Raw genomic sequence first — 15687 nt, 5'->3', positions numbered from 1 at the left:
CGAACTACTCGAATCGGATTCTACAGCTACTTCGTTGGACTCGTCGTCGTCGTCGCTACTTTCACTATCGTCGCTCGGATCGTCGGATGGACCAGGAGGTGGAGGAGGTGGAGGACCGGAAGATGGATTAGACGGAGGAGGAACGGAATCAACAGGGATCGACGGATCGTTGGAAATATCACCGGAACCCGCAGAACTCGTACCAGCTTCGGTATCACCTGCTGACTCAGATACGTGCTCGACGTTTACTTTACTTTTACCTTTCGACTTCGGTATACTTTGTTCTGATTTTTCTTTTTCAGAAAAACCACGAAACTCGGCGCTCGATTTACGCTTATCTGAACTACTATCGTCGTCGTCTACGTTGACCGATTTTCCTGACCGCAAATAGGACAGGACTGTCGACATTTACTTCGTCGAACACTACACGAACCAATACGCTGAAGCTACACAAGCCAGAAAATTCCACACAGGACGTCGAATTGCGAAACAGAGCTTTCACGAACCACGCTCTGCTACCATGTACGATGAATCGATCTAAATCGATAAATCTGACTCAAGAATATTGAAATAAATCGAACAATTCGACTGACAAAACATAACAACTCAAAATAAAAGCAATATTTATTTTACAAGGTCGTTGACCTAAAGATCAACGAACCTAACGAAAACAAAGAATTGAGCAAGAGCTCGATGACTTTATAACTCGACGATTAAATCAATATTAACGCGACAATTTACGAAACATAACGATTACAACGAATAAACGAATACCTATTTAACAACCAATGATTTCTCACGAAATTTAGAACATTTTAACTCGACTAAATAGCCACGTATTAATATTACGCGATTTTACGTAAACGAAATTTATTTTTATTTTAAATAAAAAAACAAAAGTTACCGAACACTTTTCGATACGTTACGGTTACATGACCAATTTTGCCAACATGTTTTGAGAAAAATTTTCTAAAATTGCTCATTAAGATTAAAATTTTTTAGCAAAATGTGAACAAGTTCTCAATTTGCAAAATTAAAGATTATCAATTTTAAGGGTACAAAATTTTTCAAAAATGCCCAAAAAACGTGAATTTCCAATTCAGGCGCTTTTATCTTAAAAAAATTCACGTAATTCAAAAAATTAAAGAGAGAGAGAAAGAGGTCATTTTTCATTGCATTGGCGTATTATCGAGATCCCTGGAAAATCCAAGGAGAAAATATCCTGAAAGCAATATCTCGATATTCGATACATCGATTTATTGAGAAAAAAACAAATTCAGAAGAGACCTTCATTTTGAGTTGAAAGCTTAAGTGCCGCGATATGGGATATCTCATCTTCTATTTAGGATCTGGGATGCCATGTTCAAAAATGAATGAATGAATGAATGAACAGTTTATTTAAAGACGCCCGGCGCCTCGGCCTTTAACGTCTACTATCAAAAGTGAATTCTCAACCAATCTGAAAATCCTAAAAAATGTGAAGAAATCAAATTTTCAAAGAAGGTACTCATATGCAATAGGGTGGACCATCTTTCACCTTATTCTTTGGAAAATTGAAGGGGAATTCGATAAAAAGTTGTGATGCACCTCAAAAGACTGTACAGGGAAATTTTTGGATCCCTCGTTTTTGATCATCACTTTTCTGCAGGGACTTCAAATATTAAAATTTAGCCAGCATTGAAAATTTAAAAAAGTTTTTAAAAATTGTTTGCGATAATTGACACTTATACACTTATTGTTTTTACTTGGAAGGAAAAAAACAGTTTTCGCGAATTTTGAACCTTTCCAAAAGTTTTACGCGACTTACAAAAATAAAACTAATTTTGGACCCATTTAAAAGTAATGTAAAATAACCCAAAATGCACAGAAAAAATCAAAAAACTTTTTTTAAATTTTTAATGTAAATTTGAAAAGGAGGAGTTGCGATAAGGCCATACTTTCAAAATTGAGCAATTTTGGGTCAAATTCTGAGATACTCTTCGAAAAAAACGTTAAAATCACGTTTTCACAATTTCAACTAAATAAAATCTCAGAATTTGACCCAAAATTGCTCAATTTTGAAAGTTACAAGAAAAATCAAATGAAAAATTATCGAGCTCTTTCTAGTGTGTTTCAAATGTAAATTCTCTAATTTATTTGAAAAAATATGCATAAACGCCTTTTTTAGGGGTGCCTAAAGTGGGGGGCTCTATAAAAAAGGAGTTCAAAATTACGAATACACAGGGAGATTAATTCAACTTTTTTATCTAGATACCTAATTGAATATATACTTCAAGACGTTACGTTTATCGCAAATCGCAGGTTTGTGGTTCAGTGGAAAACTGTCCGGGCCCAAAAAATGGGCTTATCGCAACTCTTCCTTTGAACCCCCCGGGGGAAAAGTGATGGTTTAAGTCAAGGATTCAAAATTTTTCCTGCAGTATTTTGAGGTTTCCTTACACTTTTTATCGAATATACCCTCACCAGGTTTCAAAAAAAGTTGAAGATGGTCCACCTTAGTTCACGACGAGGTGTTTTTTTCGTTGATAAATCGCCCGTCAAGTGTACATGACCTCTCAGCTGGAAAAATGACGCGTCAAGCAAATAATGTGATCCGTCTTCTACGAAAAATTTGATTTTTTTTACATTTTTTAGAACTTACTCGTACACTTTGCTTAAAAAATCATATTTGAGTTGAGACATCTTGAATTTCTTAGTAACTTCTTAAAATGGTCGAGAAGACCAACCAAGTTTATGAATCCTAAAGTTCATTTTTGGTTTCTCCGGAGTAAATTTTGAACATTGAAAAAAATTGAAAAATCGTTGAAAGCTCCAAATTGACCCAGAATTGTGTAGGTAGTTTTTGAAAAATTATTCACATATTTGTTCACTTTGCACACAAAATGCCTATTTTCGTGGAAATAAAGTTCAAAAACCACTTCAAAACAGGTTTTTAAAATTTTTAAAAATTCGTCAAAAATCCAAAAATGAACTGTAGGTAGCTCTTGAGATTGACATTTTGACAAATAGGACTTTTTTGCCTGCTCTTTAAATGCAATTTTTTGGACTCAAAATGTTCCTGTCAATTTTCGGATTCCTTTTTTCTTGAAAGTAGAAGGTTTGTATACGAAACATTTAAAAAACCCCGCCCATCCTCATCTTACCTTACCTGTCGAAGGACGATACATGTTTATTATGTGGCTAGGTATATACCTATCCTTAATTGAAAACTAGGGCACTAAGTTTTTAGCGCAAGTATACAGGATGGGCTCGGGTGGAGGATAAAGAGATGATGACGAAAACAGACGTGTTTACATAAAAACTTTCTCCTTCGTTCGCTTAAAGGAAACATTTCGCCAGCATAATAAAATCCCGGTACACGGCACAGTTAGGTGCGATATGGCGCGACGTACATACGAGAGGTAGGTTACCTAACGTACGTGTTAATTTACGTCAATTTATTACGATTGTTTTTAATTAAATTATAACTAAATAACAAACAAAGATGAACGTTTTTACTTTAAAACTCGGAGTAAAACGTCGAGATAAATTATTTCGACAAACAAGCATATATAAATGAAAACTGCAAGGCAACGTGCCACTGTGCGCTTTTTTTTTCACTCCAGAAGAAGGTTAATAAAAGAAGTGGCTCGGTGTCTCCCATATTTTCTGCTACATACGTATATTCGTACATTTGCTATCAAGAATACCGCGTCAAGTCGTTAAATCTGATTAATACTACGTTCCTGCAGCATATTTCATGTAGTTGGGTGAAGAGGTGACTGAAAGGGAGGAAATTCTGAGTGAAAAAAATACGAAGAAAGGAGACCGAATGCACATATTTTCTTCCAGTGGTCGTCCGGCGTGCAAAAGTATTTAGAAAATTGCGAAGTAAACGTCTAAAATGTGTTATATAATTTAGTACCGCAATGTTGCAATGTGCAACGGTTACGTTAAGCCTGAAAATCGTTTTAAGATGACAGTTTTGCAGCGAAGAAATGCTTCCAGTGTGGTGTTATTTTTGTAATAACGAATGGCTGACACGACGTGGGGTAGGGGATGGTGGAAGGAGATCTCCTCTCACTGGGACCTGTTGGCTAATTACCCAAAATTGAATCTTTTTTTCAACATTTTTCTGTGATTTTAAGGAATTTTTTTACTTTTTAAATTTTTATCAAGTGAGAAGTGAGAACAGTTAGGTACGAGAAATTATTCGTCCATTTTTTTGTGTGATTTTCAAAATTAGGTGCACATATTTTTGTCCTTAAAAGAAGACCAGAAGACCTTAACATAAGCTTCCAACCCTGGCTCAAATCTGAGGCTTTAAAGCTGGGATACATGGGTCCAGAGTATTAAAAAGTGCAATGTACATTAAATATTTTCAGTTATACCTCAAAAGTCATACGTACTTACCTGTATGTATTTAACTTGATATTTTCATTTATAATTGTAATTAATATCAACTTACCTACTACTTGAAAGTCTACAAATATACTAGATGGTGGATGCGACGTGATTTGACATTCGTATAATCCGGCATCTCTTTTTTGAACATATCTAATTTGTAACGTCCAGTCCTGCGAAAAATAAAATAAAATTGTTAGAACTCCAGCTTAGCTACATCGTTGTCGAAAAATATGGTACGTGTATTTTAACTACTATTTTTGTTTGTACGTAAGGTATAATCCATATTAATTATATGAAACTATGAAATGGTTTTTAATTATCCAACATTTGACACGACCAAAGTCAAAAGGTCCAGAAAAAGGTTTCCTCGACGATGTTATTAAAATAAACCAGGAAGCCTATTCTATAGTATACGACAAAGTATACCAAACACATTGCTGTATGTCTTTTCAACGACGCTGTTTATTTACCTAGGTACCTTTCAAAGAGTAAAATAAAATAAAAAAGAATGCACGGACTTTGTCGTCATCTCACGTTCACAGAGAACACAGTAACCGGATGTTGAAAGACATTTTAATGTTTCTTTTCAAACGTATAGTCGTAGAAATCATCGGAGTTGAAAATCCACAGACCTGGAAGATTGGAATATTCCAAGTACGAGTATTTCGCGATCATAATTTGAATATTATTTTTTTCTTTCTTGACTGCAGTGAACGTCAAAAAGATGGCATTTTATGAAAAAGAAAAAGTACTCGAGCTTGCGTTGGAATAATGGAATAGGTACCTGCCTGTGGGAAAATTTTAATTAATTTTGTCTATTTTTAATGTAACTCCATTCAGTAGGTACGTTTGAGTGAAAATAATCTCGAATGGATTCTCTCTCTATCTCGAAACGAATTGAGTGTATTTTACGTGCACGTTTGTCGAATTCGTAGTGTTATCTGTGAACCAAGTGTACCAGAATAGATACGCTGTGATTCGGATATTTTTCGAAAATTAGATATATTACGTACGCGATAACAGACTCTCACGTTAGCTTGTGCACTGATATGGGAAAAGCGAAGTGAATATTGATCTGTTCATTTTATTGTTCGATTCTCTCTCGCCGAGCCATCGAGTTTCTTGAAAATTTATGAGCAGTAATGAAAAACTGCTGTGAAAGGCAAAAAAAAGCAGAACATAGGAAATTGCCGAGTTGCAATATTTATGAAAAATCTTGAGAATTAATTCGGTGTAAAATCATATCAACTTATTGGGTATTGTAGCTGTGCGTACATTTTACTTACATACGTACGTGGGATTGAAATTCATGGAGGATGCTGAGTAAAGTTGAAAAGAAACTTATTATTTGTATGTATGTAGTTCTACTAGGTACCTACTTGTGTAGGTTATGTTTATTGGTACGAGCCGCGTGTTAATAAAATTGCCTACCTTATTCGCCGTGAATATATCTAGTAAGTATCTGTTTCGTAATTTTATGCAGTTTTAGATCGAGTACCTTTTGCTACAGGGTATGTTGGATAAAACTGTCAATTTCATTGAAAAATGTATTCAGTGCTTAGAGACGTCACGAGAATAGAGCTTAGAGTCGATGACCACGTCGCAATGGTTGAAATATAATTTTTCAGGGTAGCGAAACTGCATTGCATGTACATATTTTATGGCAAAATAATTGACTCTGACGTTTAATTTTTGTTTCAAACTTGGTAGTCCTTGCTGTAGGTACGTATATTTTGAAAATCGTAATTTTTTGAATTGCGAAATGATATAAAAAGTTGCACAAATGGTGAGATTGAGATACTTTCATGAACAAAATAACGAAAATTTATGAATATCTGAAACAATCCGATTGTGTAGATAATATATCATTTTTTTGAATTGAGATTGAGCTTAGATTGTGCATATAAGTATAAAAAAAAATTAGAAAGGGTGATTGAAGGGTGGTCACATTTGAGGTGATAATTTTTCAAACAGCCTACGAAAAATCAGAACATCGTAAATGATGCATCATTAAGTAAAATTTCAAGTTCTATGAATTTCATTTTTTCAATTTTTGGAAAATTGTAGGTTTTTGTTTTTGGTAACTTAATTTCCTACCAAAAATTGAATAATTATTGACCCTTTTTCCTCCCTCAACCAAACAAGAATTGTGAGGGGTCCTAAATTACTTGGACTAAAATGTATACTCTATCATTTTTTTTTAGTTTACATTTTTTCATAATTTATTACGCTTAGGTAATTTATTTTTACTTTTGTATTCCCAGAAGGAAAAGACTACTAAGTGCAATTGCAATCAGAAAATGGCCATCTCTGACAAGGGATCTTTCGAAGTGTCTGCTTCCGATTCCAACAGGAGTGCAATTTTGTACAAAGCAAGGTCTGAAATCCTCATAACTAAAACTTCAGCTGTCTAAATAGATTTTTGGCGAATTTTTGAAGTTTTAAATTGACCATTTTGGTGATTTATCCTTATTTGAAAAAAAAGTATAGACAGATAAATAAGTAGGTAGGTATTATAGGTAGGTGCCTATTTATTCAGTAAAAATTATGAAAATTAGTCCAGAAATCAACAGATCCAATTGCCCAGCGTTTTTAGTGAGTAGAGATCGGGTGGGCGGGAAATGTTTTAAAAAAATCAAACATTTTTTGTTTGTGAGAAATTATTGAAATTTACTTGCCAAAAATCGTAAACGGTTTGGGCAGCTGAAATTTTGATTATGGAATTTTCAAACCACGTTCTTTCCAAAAATTGAGGTAGGTACCCTTCAAATCAGAAGTTGACCCCATGGAGAGGTTCTCTAAAGAGTGGATATGATCAGTTCTGCGTTTATCTGAAGAAATAAAACCATGTCCTCCGAGGAAGAAGTAATCAGATCTGATTAAATACAATTGTTCCTTCAGTTCTTCCTAGTACTTTTTCAAAAAATTCAGAAGAGTTTGGAGAAAAATCACATTTTCAAAGCACTTGAGAGTTGAGAATGAAGCAGGAAAAAAACGAGTTGGCTCAAAAAAAAAGTACAGATCATAAAATGTAGCCTATTTGATGGAAATGAGGAGTTTTGTAATTCTTAGTTCTACTTCTACACCATAGTTGATCGAAAAAATGTTCAAAAATTCTATTTTGATCAAATTCTAGTGATTATTGAAATTTTCCCAAACAATTTTCAGTTTCCTGCGACACTAGAAAGATGTTCCACATTCTTCAACTTCCTTCTCCTAGTCCAAGAGCTATACCCACTGCGATTGCCCTGAAATAACTGAAAGCTGGGACTGGTCTCAAAAGTTAGTATACATACCCCTATTTTAAAAGCACTTGCCTTCACTGAACTTTAAATCAGTAGCTGCGGGTCGGGGGACCGAGTGATGTGAAAAATATTGCCATAATCGAATTCTGCGGCCCAAAAAACATATATTTTGATGTATCACAAGACCATATTTGGTGAATTTTTTGACACCCCCCTTATGCCCCATCCCCCAAAAAATGAAAATTTTGAAAAATTTCGGCGCCTAAAAATCATCTTACCTATAGAGCATTTTGTTAAACTGCTTGAAAATCATTTTTAAACCGATTTTATAGCTTTTATGCGAATTTAGCCCAAAAAGATGAAATTTGCAAAATTTGACCCCCTTTAAAGCAGTCTAGCCTAGCGGGGCTTTGGCAGCACTTTAGGGTCGGCAGACTTACATATTCGGATTCAGCGCGAAAAATGCTATAATTTGGCACCAATTTGAGCCATCAGTTTTCTCGGGCAAAAGTTCAGAAATATTGTGAACTTTTGAGCTTTCGCTGAGCTTTAAAGCAGCAGCTGCGGATTGGCAGACCAAGTGCTTTTAAAATAGGGGTATGTATACTAACTTTTGAGACCAGTCCCAGCTTTCAGTTATTTCAGGGCAATCGCAGTGGGTAGGTATAGCTCTTCTACTATCCATTTATGATTTTTTTTCTTCAAGCATTTTACCTCCCAAAAACTATAATTTGCGACTCTAAAACATACTGTAAGTACATTAATACGTTTTTAATTAATCTGTTCTGCGGTAACCCACCCAACAAGTCTGGGAATGTTCACTCAATAAAATGTTTTTTTAATTTGGAAAAACTGTTCCTTGTATTTCACGCAAAAACTAAACCCCTTGCTGAAAAAAAGAACCCTACGTAAATGAATGTTGAAGAAATAAGTTTAAAATCATCAATGTGCCATACAATTTCAGATAAGCTCAATCAATGGTTTTGCTTTTGAAATTGAGAAAACAAAGAATTAATTTCTTATGAAAAATGAAAAAAAAAATAGTGAAAAATAATAAATTATGCTTTAAACGCGTACTATTAGTCCTGTTGAAAATCTAATGACTCATAAATAGTCCAAATTTTAATTCTCTACAACTCTGATTGTTATCAACTTTTCTTAAAGGGACTTAATTTTTCGTGAAAAATTTAAAAAATATTTTTCATAAGTTGGAAAATTATGTCGGATGGGTTTGCGAGAATCAAATCAAAAAACCAATTTCGATAAAGATTCAGCTTCTCAAATCACTTATCTGTAGGAGTAAAACGTTCAAAGATTTTAGAAATTTCGATGTTTTAAACGAAGAAATTGATTTTTTTTCAAAATTAGTTGTATTTTGGGTAGATCAGCTCATCTCACTAGTTCATAAAAGGCCTATATTTTATTGAGCTGAGGGGGGGGGGGGAGAGCTCAAACTCAAAATTAACTGTAGGTATAGATATCGTCATTAGCATTTGAGAAAAATTGAAGATCTAAACATTCTACAGATCCAACTTTCAGTCTACATAAAATGCAAAGGTATTAAAACGCACAAAATGGCTTTGAAGAGTTGAAAATAAATTGAATTACCTATTCGTGGATTATTTTTGTTTCTTTTTTCTGTTTAATTTGGTTTCTCATTTTTTTGTAACTTTTCATGTTGAATGTACCAACACCTGTCGACATCGAGCAAAAATTATCCTCTCAAAACTCTTCTCAGAGTCGAAATACGTAAGTATATTATACAATAAAACTCTTCATTTCAGTCCACCACCATCTTGACATTTGCTCTCCAACCCTGGACCAAAATTGATCTACGTCGACCTTTTAGAACAATTCAACTCAATTATACATTCTCTTAGAAAAATACAACCAACGAAAGTCGACAAAAAAATGAGTAATAATAACAAAAAAAGAAAGAAAGAAATTAAATTGTTTATTCGAAACCGTAAGCATACACTTCATCTGGCAAGAGTACCCTCTTGAAAAACTCGCGACAAAAATTCCGCACACTCGAACATCCACCACTTGAGTCGCTCACAAAACCAAACAAATCCCTCGACGACGTATTCATCAAAGCCAAAACGACGACACTTACAAATGACACGTGTTCGAAAAATCTATTTACCGTAATACACGACACTTTGGAAAATCAAAATTACTATAATTCAGCACACCTTGCGGACGATTGCATGTATTCGACAAAAGAAACGATTCTCGTTAAAATCTGAGAGCACTATACGCGTAGGTGAAGGTACGTTCATTCATACACGAGTATAATATTATCGTGGTACATATGTAGATGTGCTTTACGTATGTTTGTAGGTACCTACCTAAAGATGCTGTATACTTTCATACAAGTACTCGAGTTGTCTTATAGACGCAGGCAGTATATTTTTATGCATTTTGTACTATTATTCGTGTATTATAAGATGTATGAGGAAGGTTAGGTAGGTAGAGGTACTTGCTATACATAGGTACACAATTACACATGTTGTAAAATGTATCCAAAATAGTTCATTTCTTCTGTTGCATGTTAACAACATGTAGTACATACTTAGGAATTACATACGATAATATACTTATTACTTATAGTAAAATTCAAATAATAGGTTTCTTTGAAAGGCGTTTCGGGTGGCAAAGTCGTACCTATTATATTCGTACCTACGTATGTAGGTATTCGTAACAAAGTGTTGCGAATAAGTTTGAAACAGCTTTACGACGAAAATAATTATGTAGAGAAGTACGTAATTCGTCGTACACGACGAATACCGAAATAAGAAAATGACTTTCACCACGACCCTGCGCATGGAAACTCCTCATACGAATTCTAAAGGAAAATTTCAGATGGAAAGATCTTATTAGAGAAAGGCAGGCTGTAATTTACACGATGAAATAATTTTACTTATTTGAATCGTATATTTACGCAGTACGCGGACTAGCGTAGTATATTGTCAAGTACGTTTCTTTCATCTCTGCTCTAGATATTCTGCCCCCGTTTCTCGTTCGTTCAGTGTTGCCTTTAATATTACGAAGGGAGGCGAGTCAACTTGCACAGATTCGTACTACGAAAACACGAACGTTTACATTTATTCGAAAGTTTTAATCGTTTTCAAATATAAAGCAAACTTGACGATGTTCGCCCGGGTGTAACCGGTGTTGAGCTTCAGTTCCGTGTTGGAAGAAAATGCAATACGCCTTGCAACGTGTCGCTACAGTAGTAATTGCGAACTGTAACCGAGCAGATGTTAATGAGCAGAATTTTCCTTTAACATTCGTATATTTCGCAGTTACAACCCTACGCGCTGAATTATTAAAGGGTTATGTATATACAAATATGTACTATAAGGAATACGATGATGACGACGACGACGACGACGTTGTTGTGTAGTCAAAAATAAAACTAAAAGAATAAGAAACATATACACACACTCTAGACAAATCTCGCTGATGAATAAATTCGCTAGGTTTAACACGAACACGCAGCTTCTTCGCGAGTACTTTATTCAGCATACAGTTCGTTTATTTTGTTATACGTGATCTTATGGCAGCGACTACAGGGTAGGATATGCAACTTATGTGACACAAATATGCCGCTACGTACTCACCTAGTTTTTTTTTTTTTTTTTGCAAACCCCATGTACTGTATACATAGTATTTACACCAACGAAATTATGATTGATACGGTGAGCAAAAATGTATGTACAAATACTCGGATTTTCTCAGAAATACACGTCTGGTGTGTGCCTTATTTGTGACTTGGCCATTTTTTTACTCCCTTTTTGTTCTGGTTGCTTTTTTTTTGGGAGCAAGATTATAAAATATTACTCAGTGGTCTTTCTTTCGAGATAATTTTAGTCTCACGCGAAACTGGTACTGATATATAGATGTATTTTGCTTAGGTGCTCAGAATTTTCAATAATATTATAACTCTTGAGCAGCTTGAAATCTTTTGAATGAAAAACACAAGCAAGGAAAATAGGTATCCCAACAGGCAGAAAATTGTTTTGACATATAGACAAAGGTAAATCAAAACAGTATGAATTGAAATTATGTCAGACTTTTGAAGGCTTGGAAAAATGTTCATGAATTTTTTGTACTTCTTATGTTAGGGAAAATTGTATTTGAATTTTCCAAATTTTGTCCAACTTTTAAGAACTTTGAAAAATCACGATTTTGACAAAGAATTTTAAAAATTATGCTAGACTTTTAAAAACTTTGAAAGAAAACTAGTAAGTAATTTTGTCTGAATTTGTGATGAGCGGATATGCCCTGCTCGCCTATGTAGTTATTCGTGTAATTCTTTCATGAGTGTGGCTTATGGTAATAAATCCGATGGGAGGAGCCATAAGCCACTAATGTACTCACGATCCGAGCCTCGCTGCTGGGATCGTGATGCTAGAAAAATCACTTGGTCCAGGTATCTCGAGCTCTCCGGATCAATGTCGCTCTCGGTAAATGTGTACAAGGCTTATACAGCTTGCGATTCGCGATATACCTATCTATGGATAGTTCTTTTCGATTTCTTTCTATAACGCTTACTTCGTTAAAAATCCTGCGTAAGTTCGCGGTACTTTCCTAGTCACTGGCCAAGTTACTCCGGACACTTGAGCCTTTGTCTCTACAAAAATGGGTCTTCGACGCGTCCTGCCGATGCGACTAATATTTGGGGTCAGCACAGGAGAGGCAGGTAACATGTACATTGACAATGCGTACTTACTTATCTAAGGTAACTGTTTAATTCTTTTACCGGGGTTGCGTTCGCCCTTACATAGTGCCCTTTTTAGTAATTATTGAGATGACGTCATAAATGTCATCTGAGTGCTTGCTATTTTATATGTCACGAATCTTGCACTTGTGCATTGCTTATCTTGCATTTTATATTAACCCATTGTAACGAATGCTAGGTGATGATGTGTTAATCACTCTAGCATTTGACATAGAAAGAATGCAACTACATCGTATTCTTTCCTATTATACTCGCTTATTTGTAAATGTCTTGGGCTATACCCATGTGTATTTTAAGGCACCTACTGGAAAGAGTTAGAAGATAGGTAATTTTATGTATCAGTACCTATCTCACGAACAGATTAATTATAAATTTATTTGTAATTAGTTGGTATAATATGCTCAATTACTTGTTTTACACTAACATCTGTAAATAAAAACCATAAGTAATTGGTACGAGAAGGCTTTCTTTATTTATAGTATAGTAACTTCTCACTGTGTACATTGAAGTAGAAAGGATTGCCTATTCTAGAGCTAGCCAGGTATTTATTTGGAAAATGTTTCATTTCCATGGAATATTTCTCAGAAAACCACCTTAGGAGAAAATAATAATAATTACTTCTTCTAGCAGTCCTTCCAGCTATCACTGTTACAAATTTTAAGATCTTAGAAAAATCGAGATGAATTTTCAAAATTATGTCAGACTTTTAAAAACTTGAGAAAAATTACAATTTCCCAATTCTTTGATGTGAAGCAAAAACATATCCATGATTTAAAACTTTCTGTGCAAAGGAGACTTTACCCCATTTTTAGTGAATTTTCAAAAATCCAGTTCGATTTAGGAATACTAAAAAAAAAAAAACAACAAAATTTTACCAAATCAAATTGACCTAGAAATTAGAATGCTGAAATTTGGTATGTTTCTTATTTTCGATACCTCCTCGAATTAATTGGAAACTGTTTGGAACTGTTTTGAGCAGTTCTGTAGTTTTCAGCAAATTTTTGAAAAATGAAATTTTTGCAAAATTTTATCCAATGAAATTGGGAAAGTAAAATTTGCGGTATATCCCAATTTCAACAAGTTTTGTCGATCAAAAAAGGCTTTCAAGCCCTTCTGCAGCCTACCTCCATACCTATTTCGACAATTCAGATTTTCAATAGTGCCCTAAAAGTTATGACGTTTTTTGAGGTTTCAAAATGGCTGAAAAAGATCTCCAGTCGACTTCTCATGTTAAAAATCGTGCTATTGACTCAATTTCGACATTTGTCAAATTGCATGGTCTAAGTGAATTTTTAAAATGTTCAATTGTGAAATTTCTAGAGAAATTCCTTCATGGCTTAAAACCAACAGGAACCAACATTACGAAAATGGTGTGTGGTCGGTCAAAGAAATCATTGAGAAGCCTCACTCACATCTATTCATCTTAAAGTTGATTCGAACAGTTTATGCAGTCATTTTTTTTCCAAATCTGAAGTTTCCAAAATATTGCTATTTGCTGGAGCTTTCAGAACAGTGTGAAACCACTTGCAAATGGCTCAGCATTTTGAAAGTAGAGATAACGTGAGTTTTAGCTTTCCAACCGCATTAGGTATTTTTTTTCTTGGAAATCTCCTCTTTTAAAAATCTGCTGGAGACTCCAGAACTGTTCAGAACAATTTTAAATCGTTTCAATCCAATTTCTCATGGGGGGGGGGGGCTCAGCAGGGGTTTTTATACTAAGTATTTCTGCTTTCCAGGTTGAAACTGTGATTTTTTCGCATTATTTCCGGTGTAAGGAGCAGTTATGCCCTGACCGCTTTAGGGGGTATCAGGAGAATATGTCCTTAAGGTGGTCGTGATGGTACTCATCTCTAATTCAATTCAATTCTTTATTACGTACGTGTGCGCCTTTTGGCTTTGTACAAGTTAACATAATTATATGGAACATTGGAACGTATCTTAAACTTATAATCCTAGTGTTGAATACATACGTAGTTCAAGTATTTAGTAGGTCCTGCACTGTGTAGAAAACCTTTACCTCTGAGAGGAAAGGGGTAACGATCTCTATAGAAGGGAAAGGGGTAACGTGATCTGTGCTGGCGATCTGAGGTGCCAACAAAGGATCGTTTATAAGTTACAAGTTGTTTGTATTTTAATGCGAGTATATGAGTCAATAACTCTACTTTCAATGTATTTATTTCGATTTATTATGTTGAGAGTACAAATGTGAGATGGACTGTGTCATTGTAAAGAGTTAATCTAGACGTATGAGCTATCCGACAAAGTGCAAAAATATTCACCCCCTTAGGAATATTTTTCATCCTCCCTTCCTGGTATTGATTCTAATAATACTCATCAGTCATCTATGTTAATTATTACCAACCACACTATGTTGCACCGGCTCAACTTTTATTCTAAAAATTCATCAGACATTTAAAAACATGCACTTTGGCTTTTAAAATTTTGATTTACGGTCGTGCTTACTGTATTTTTGCATGCTCTTTCAATTTAGCTGTGTCTGTTTCGAAAAATTTTCTGTCAATTGGGATAACTGACTCCGTCAGAGCTGTATTGAAGTGACACCCTTCAATCTCAATTAAATCCAGGGGTAGATACGATAACAGCAACTTTCAGACCCTTTAGGAGTCTCCAGAGCGAGTTTTCATTTTTTCCCCCAGAAATTTCAAGTTGCTCTGAAAGAGGTAAAAATGAACAAAGCGTTCAGCGATTTTGAAATTCTTGGTGAAGATATAAAAACTTATTGGAAACTCTGGAATTACCTCTAAAATAGCTTGATAAGAAGTCCAGAGAGTGTACATAAATCCCAGACGAGATAACTTACTTATATGGACTTGGTCTTTCTACAATAATTTGAAACTTTTGGAGAAAATCGAAAACTCGCTGGAGGCTTTGGAATGACCTAAAGCTAGTGGTTTTTGAAGTGAAGTGAAGTAAAGTGAAGTCGTTAAAATGAACTTGAAGTACCTATACCTAACTAAGTTCACTAAACTAGCGAAGAAAAAAGTCATAAAAAATTTGAAAAATCACAAAAAAATTTTTTTTTCAATCTTGAAAAATTTACCAAAAATCCAAAAGTTTACTTTGACGCTTAAAATTTTGGTTTCGAAAGTTTTAGTATGTACATGTTCTTTGGATCTAATTTGCCTAGTTTTATTGAAATCAGATGAAAAGTGTCTGTTCGATTGATTCTACTGTATGATCCAAATGAATGAAAATGTTGATAATGTGAGAAAATGAATTAGCTATTATGTAATTTTTGAAGATCAGTTGGACTGTTCATAAGGAAGAAAAAAAACGGCAAAAATTGAG

At 34.6% G+C, this 15687-nt stretch overlaps 1 protein-coding gene across 1 annotated transcript in view; it reads right to left on the bottom strand.

The window, feature by feature from the left end:
• LOC135835537 (zwei Ig domain protein zig-8-like) overlaps nt 1-15687 on the bottom strand; it is a 366482-nt gene that overhangs the window by 66595 nt on the left and 284200 nt on the right. Inside the window, exon 5 of the mRNA XM_065349802.1 lies at nt 4448-4556. Coding sequence (XP_065205874.1) covers nt 4448-4556 — 109 coding nt within the window. The remainder of the gene's footprint in view (nt 1-4447; nt 4557-15687) is intronic.

Source organism: Planococcus citri, chromosome 2 (assembly GCF_950023065.1).
Source record: "Planococcus citri chromosome 2, ihPlaCitr1.1, whole genome shotgun sequence".
NCBI classification, from domain to species: domain Eukaryota; kingdom Metazoa; phylum Arthropoda; class Insecta; order Hemiptera; family Pseudococcidae; genus Planococcus; species Planococcus citri.
The sequence above is the reverse complement of the archived record's forward strand: the minus strand, read 5'-3'. Positions and strand labels throughout refer to the sequence as shown.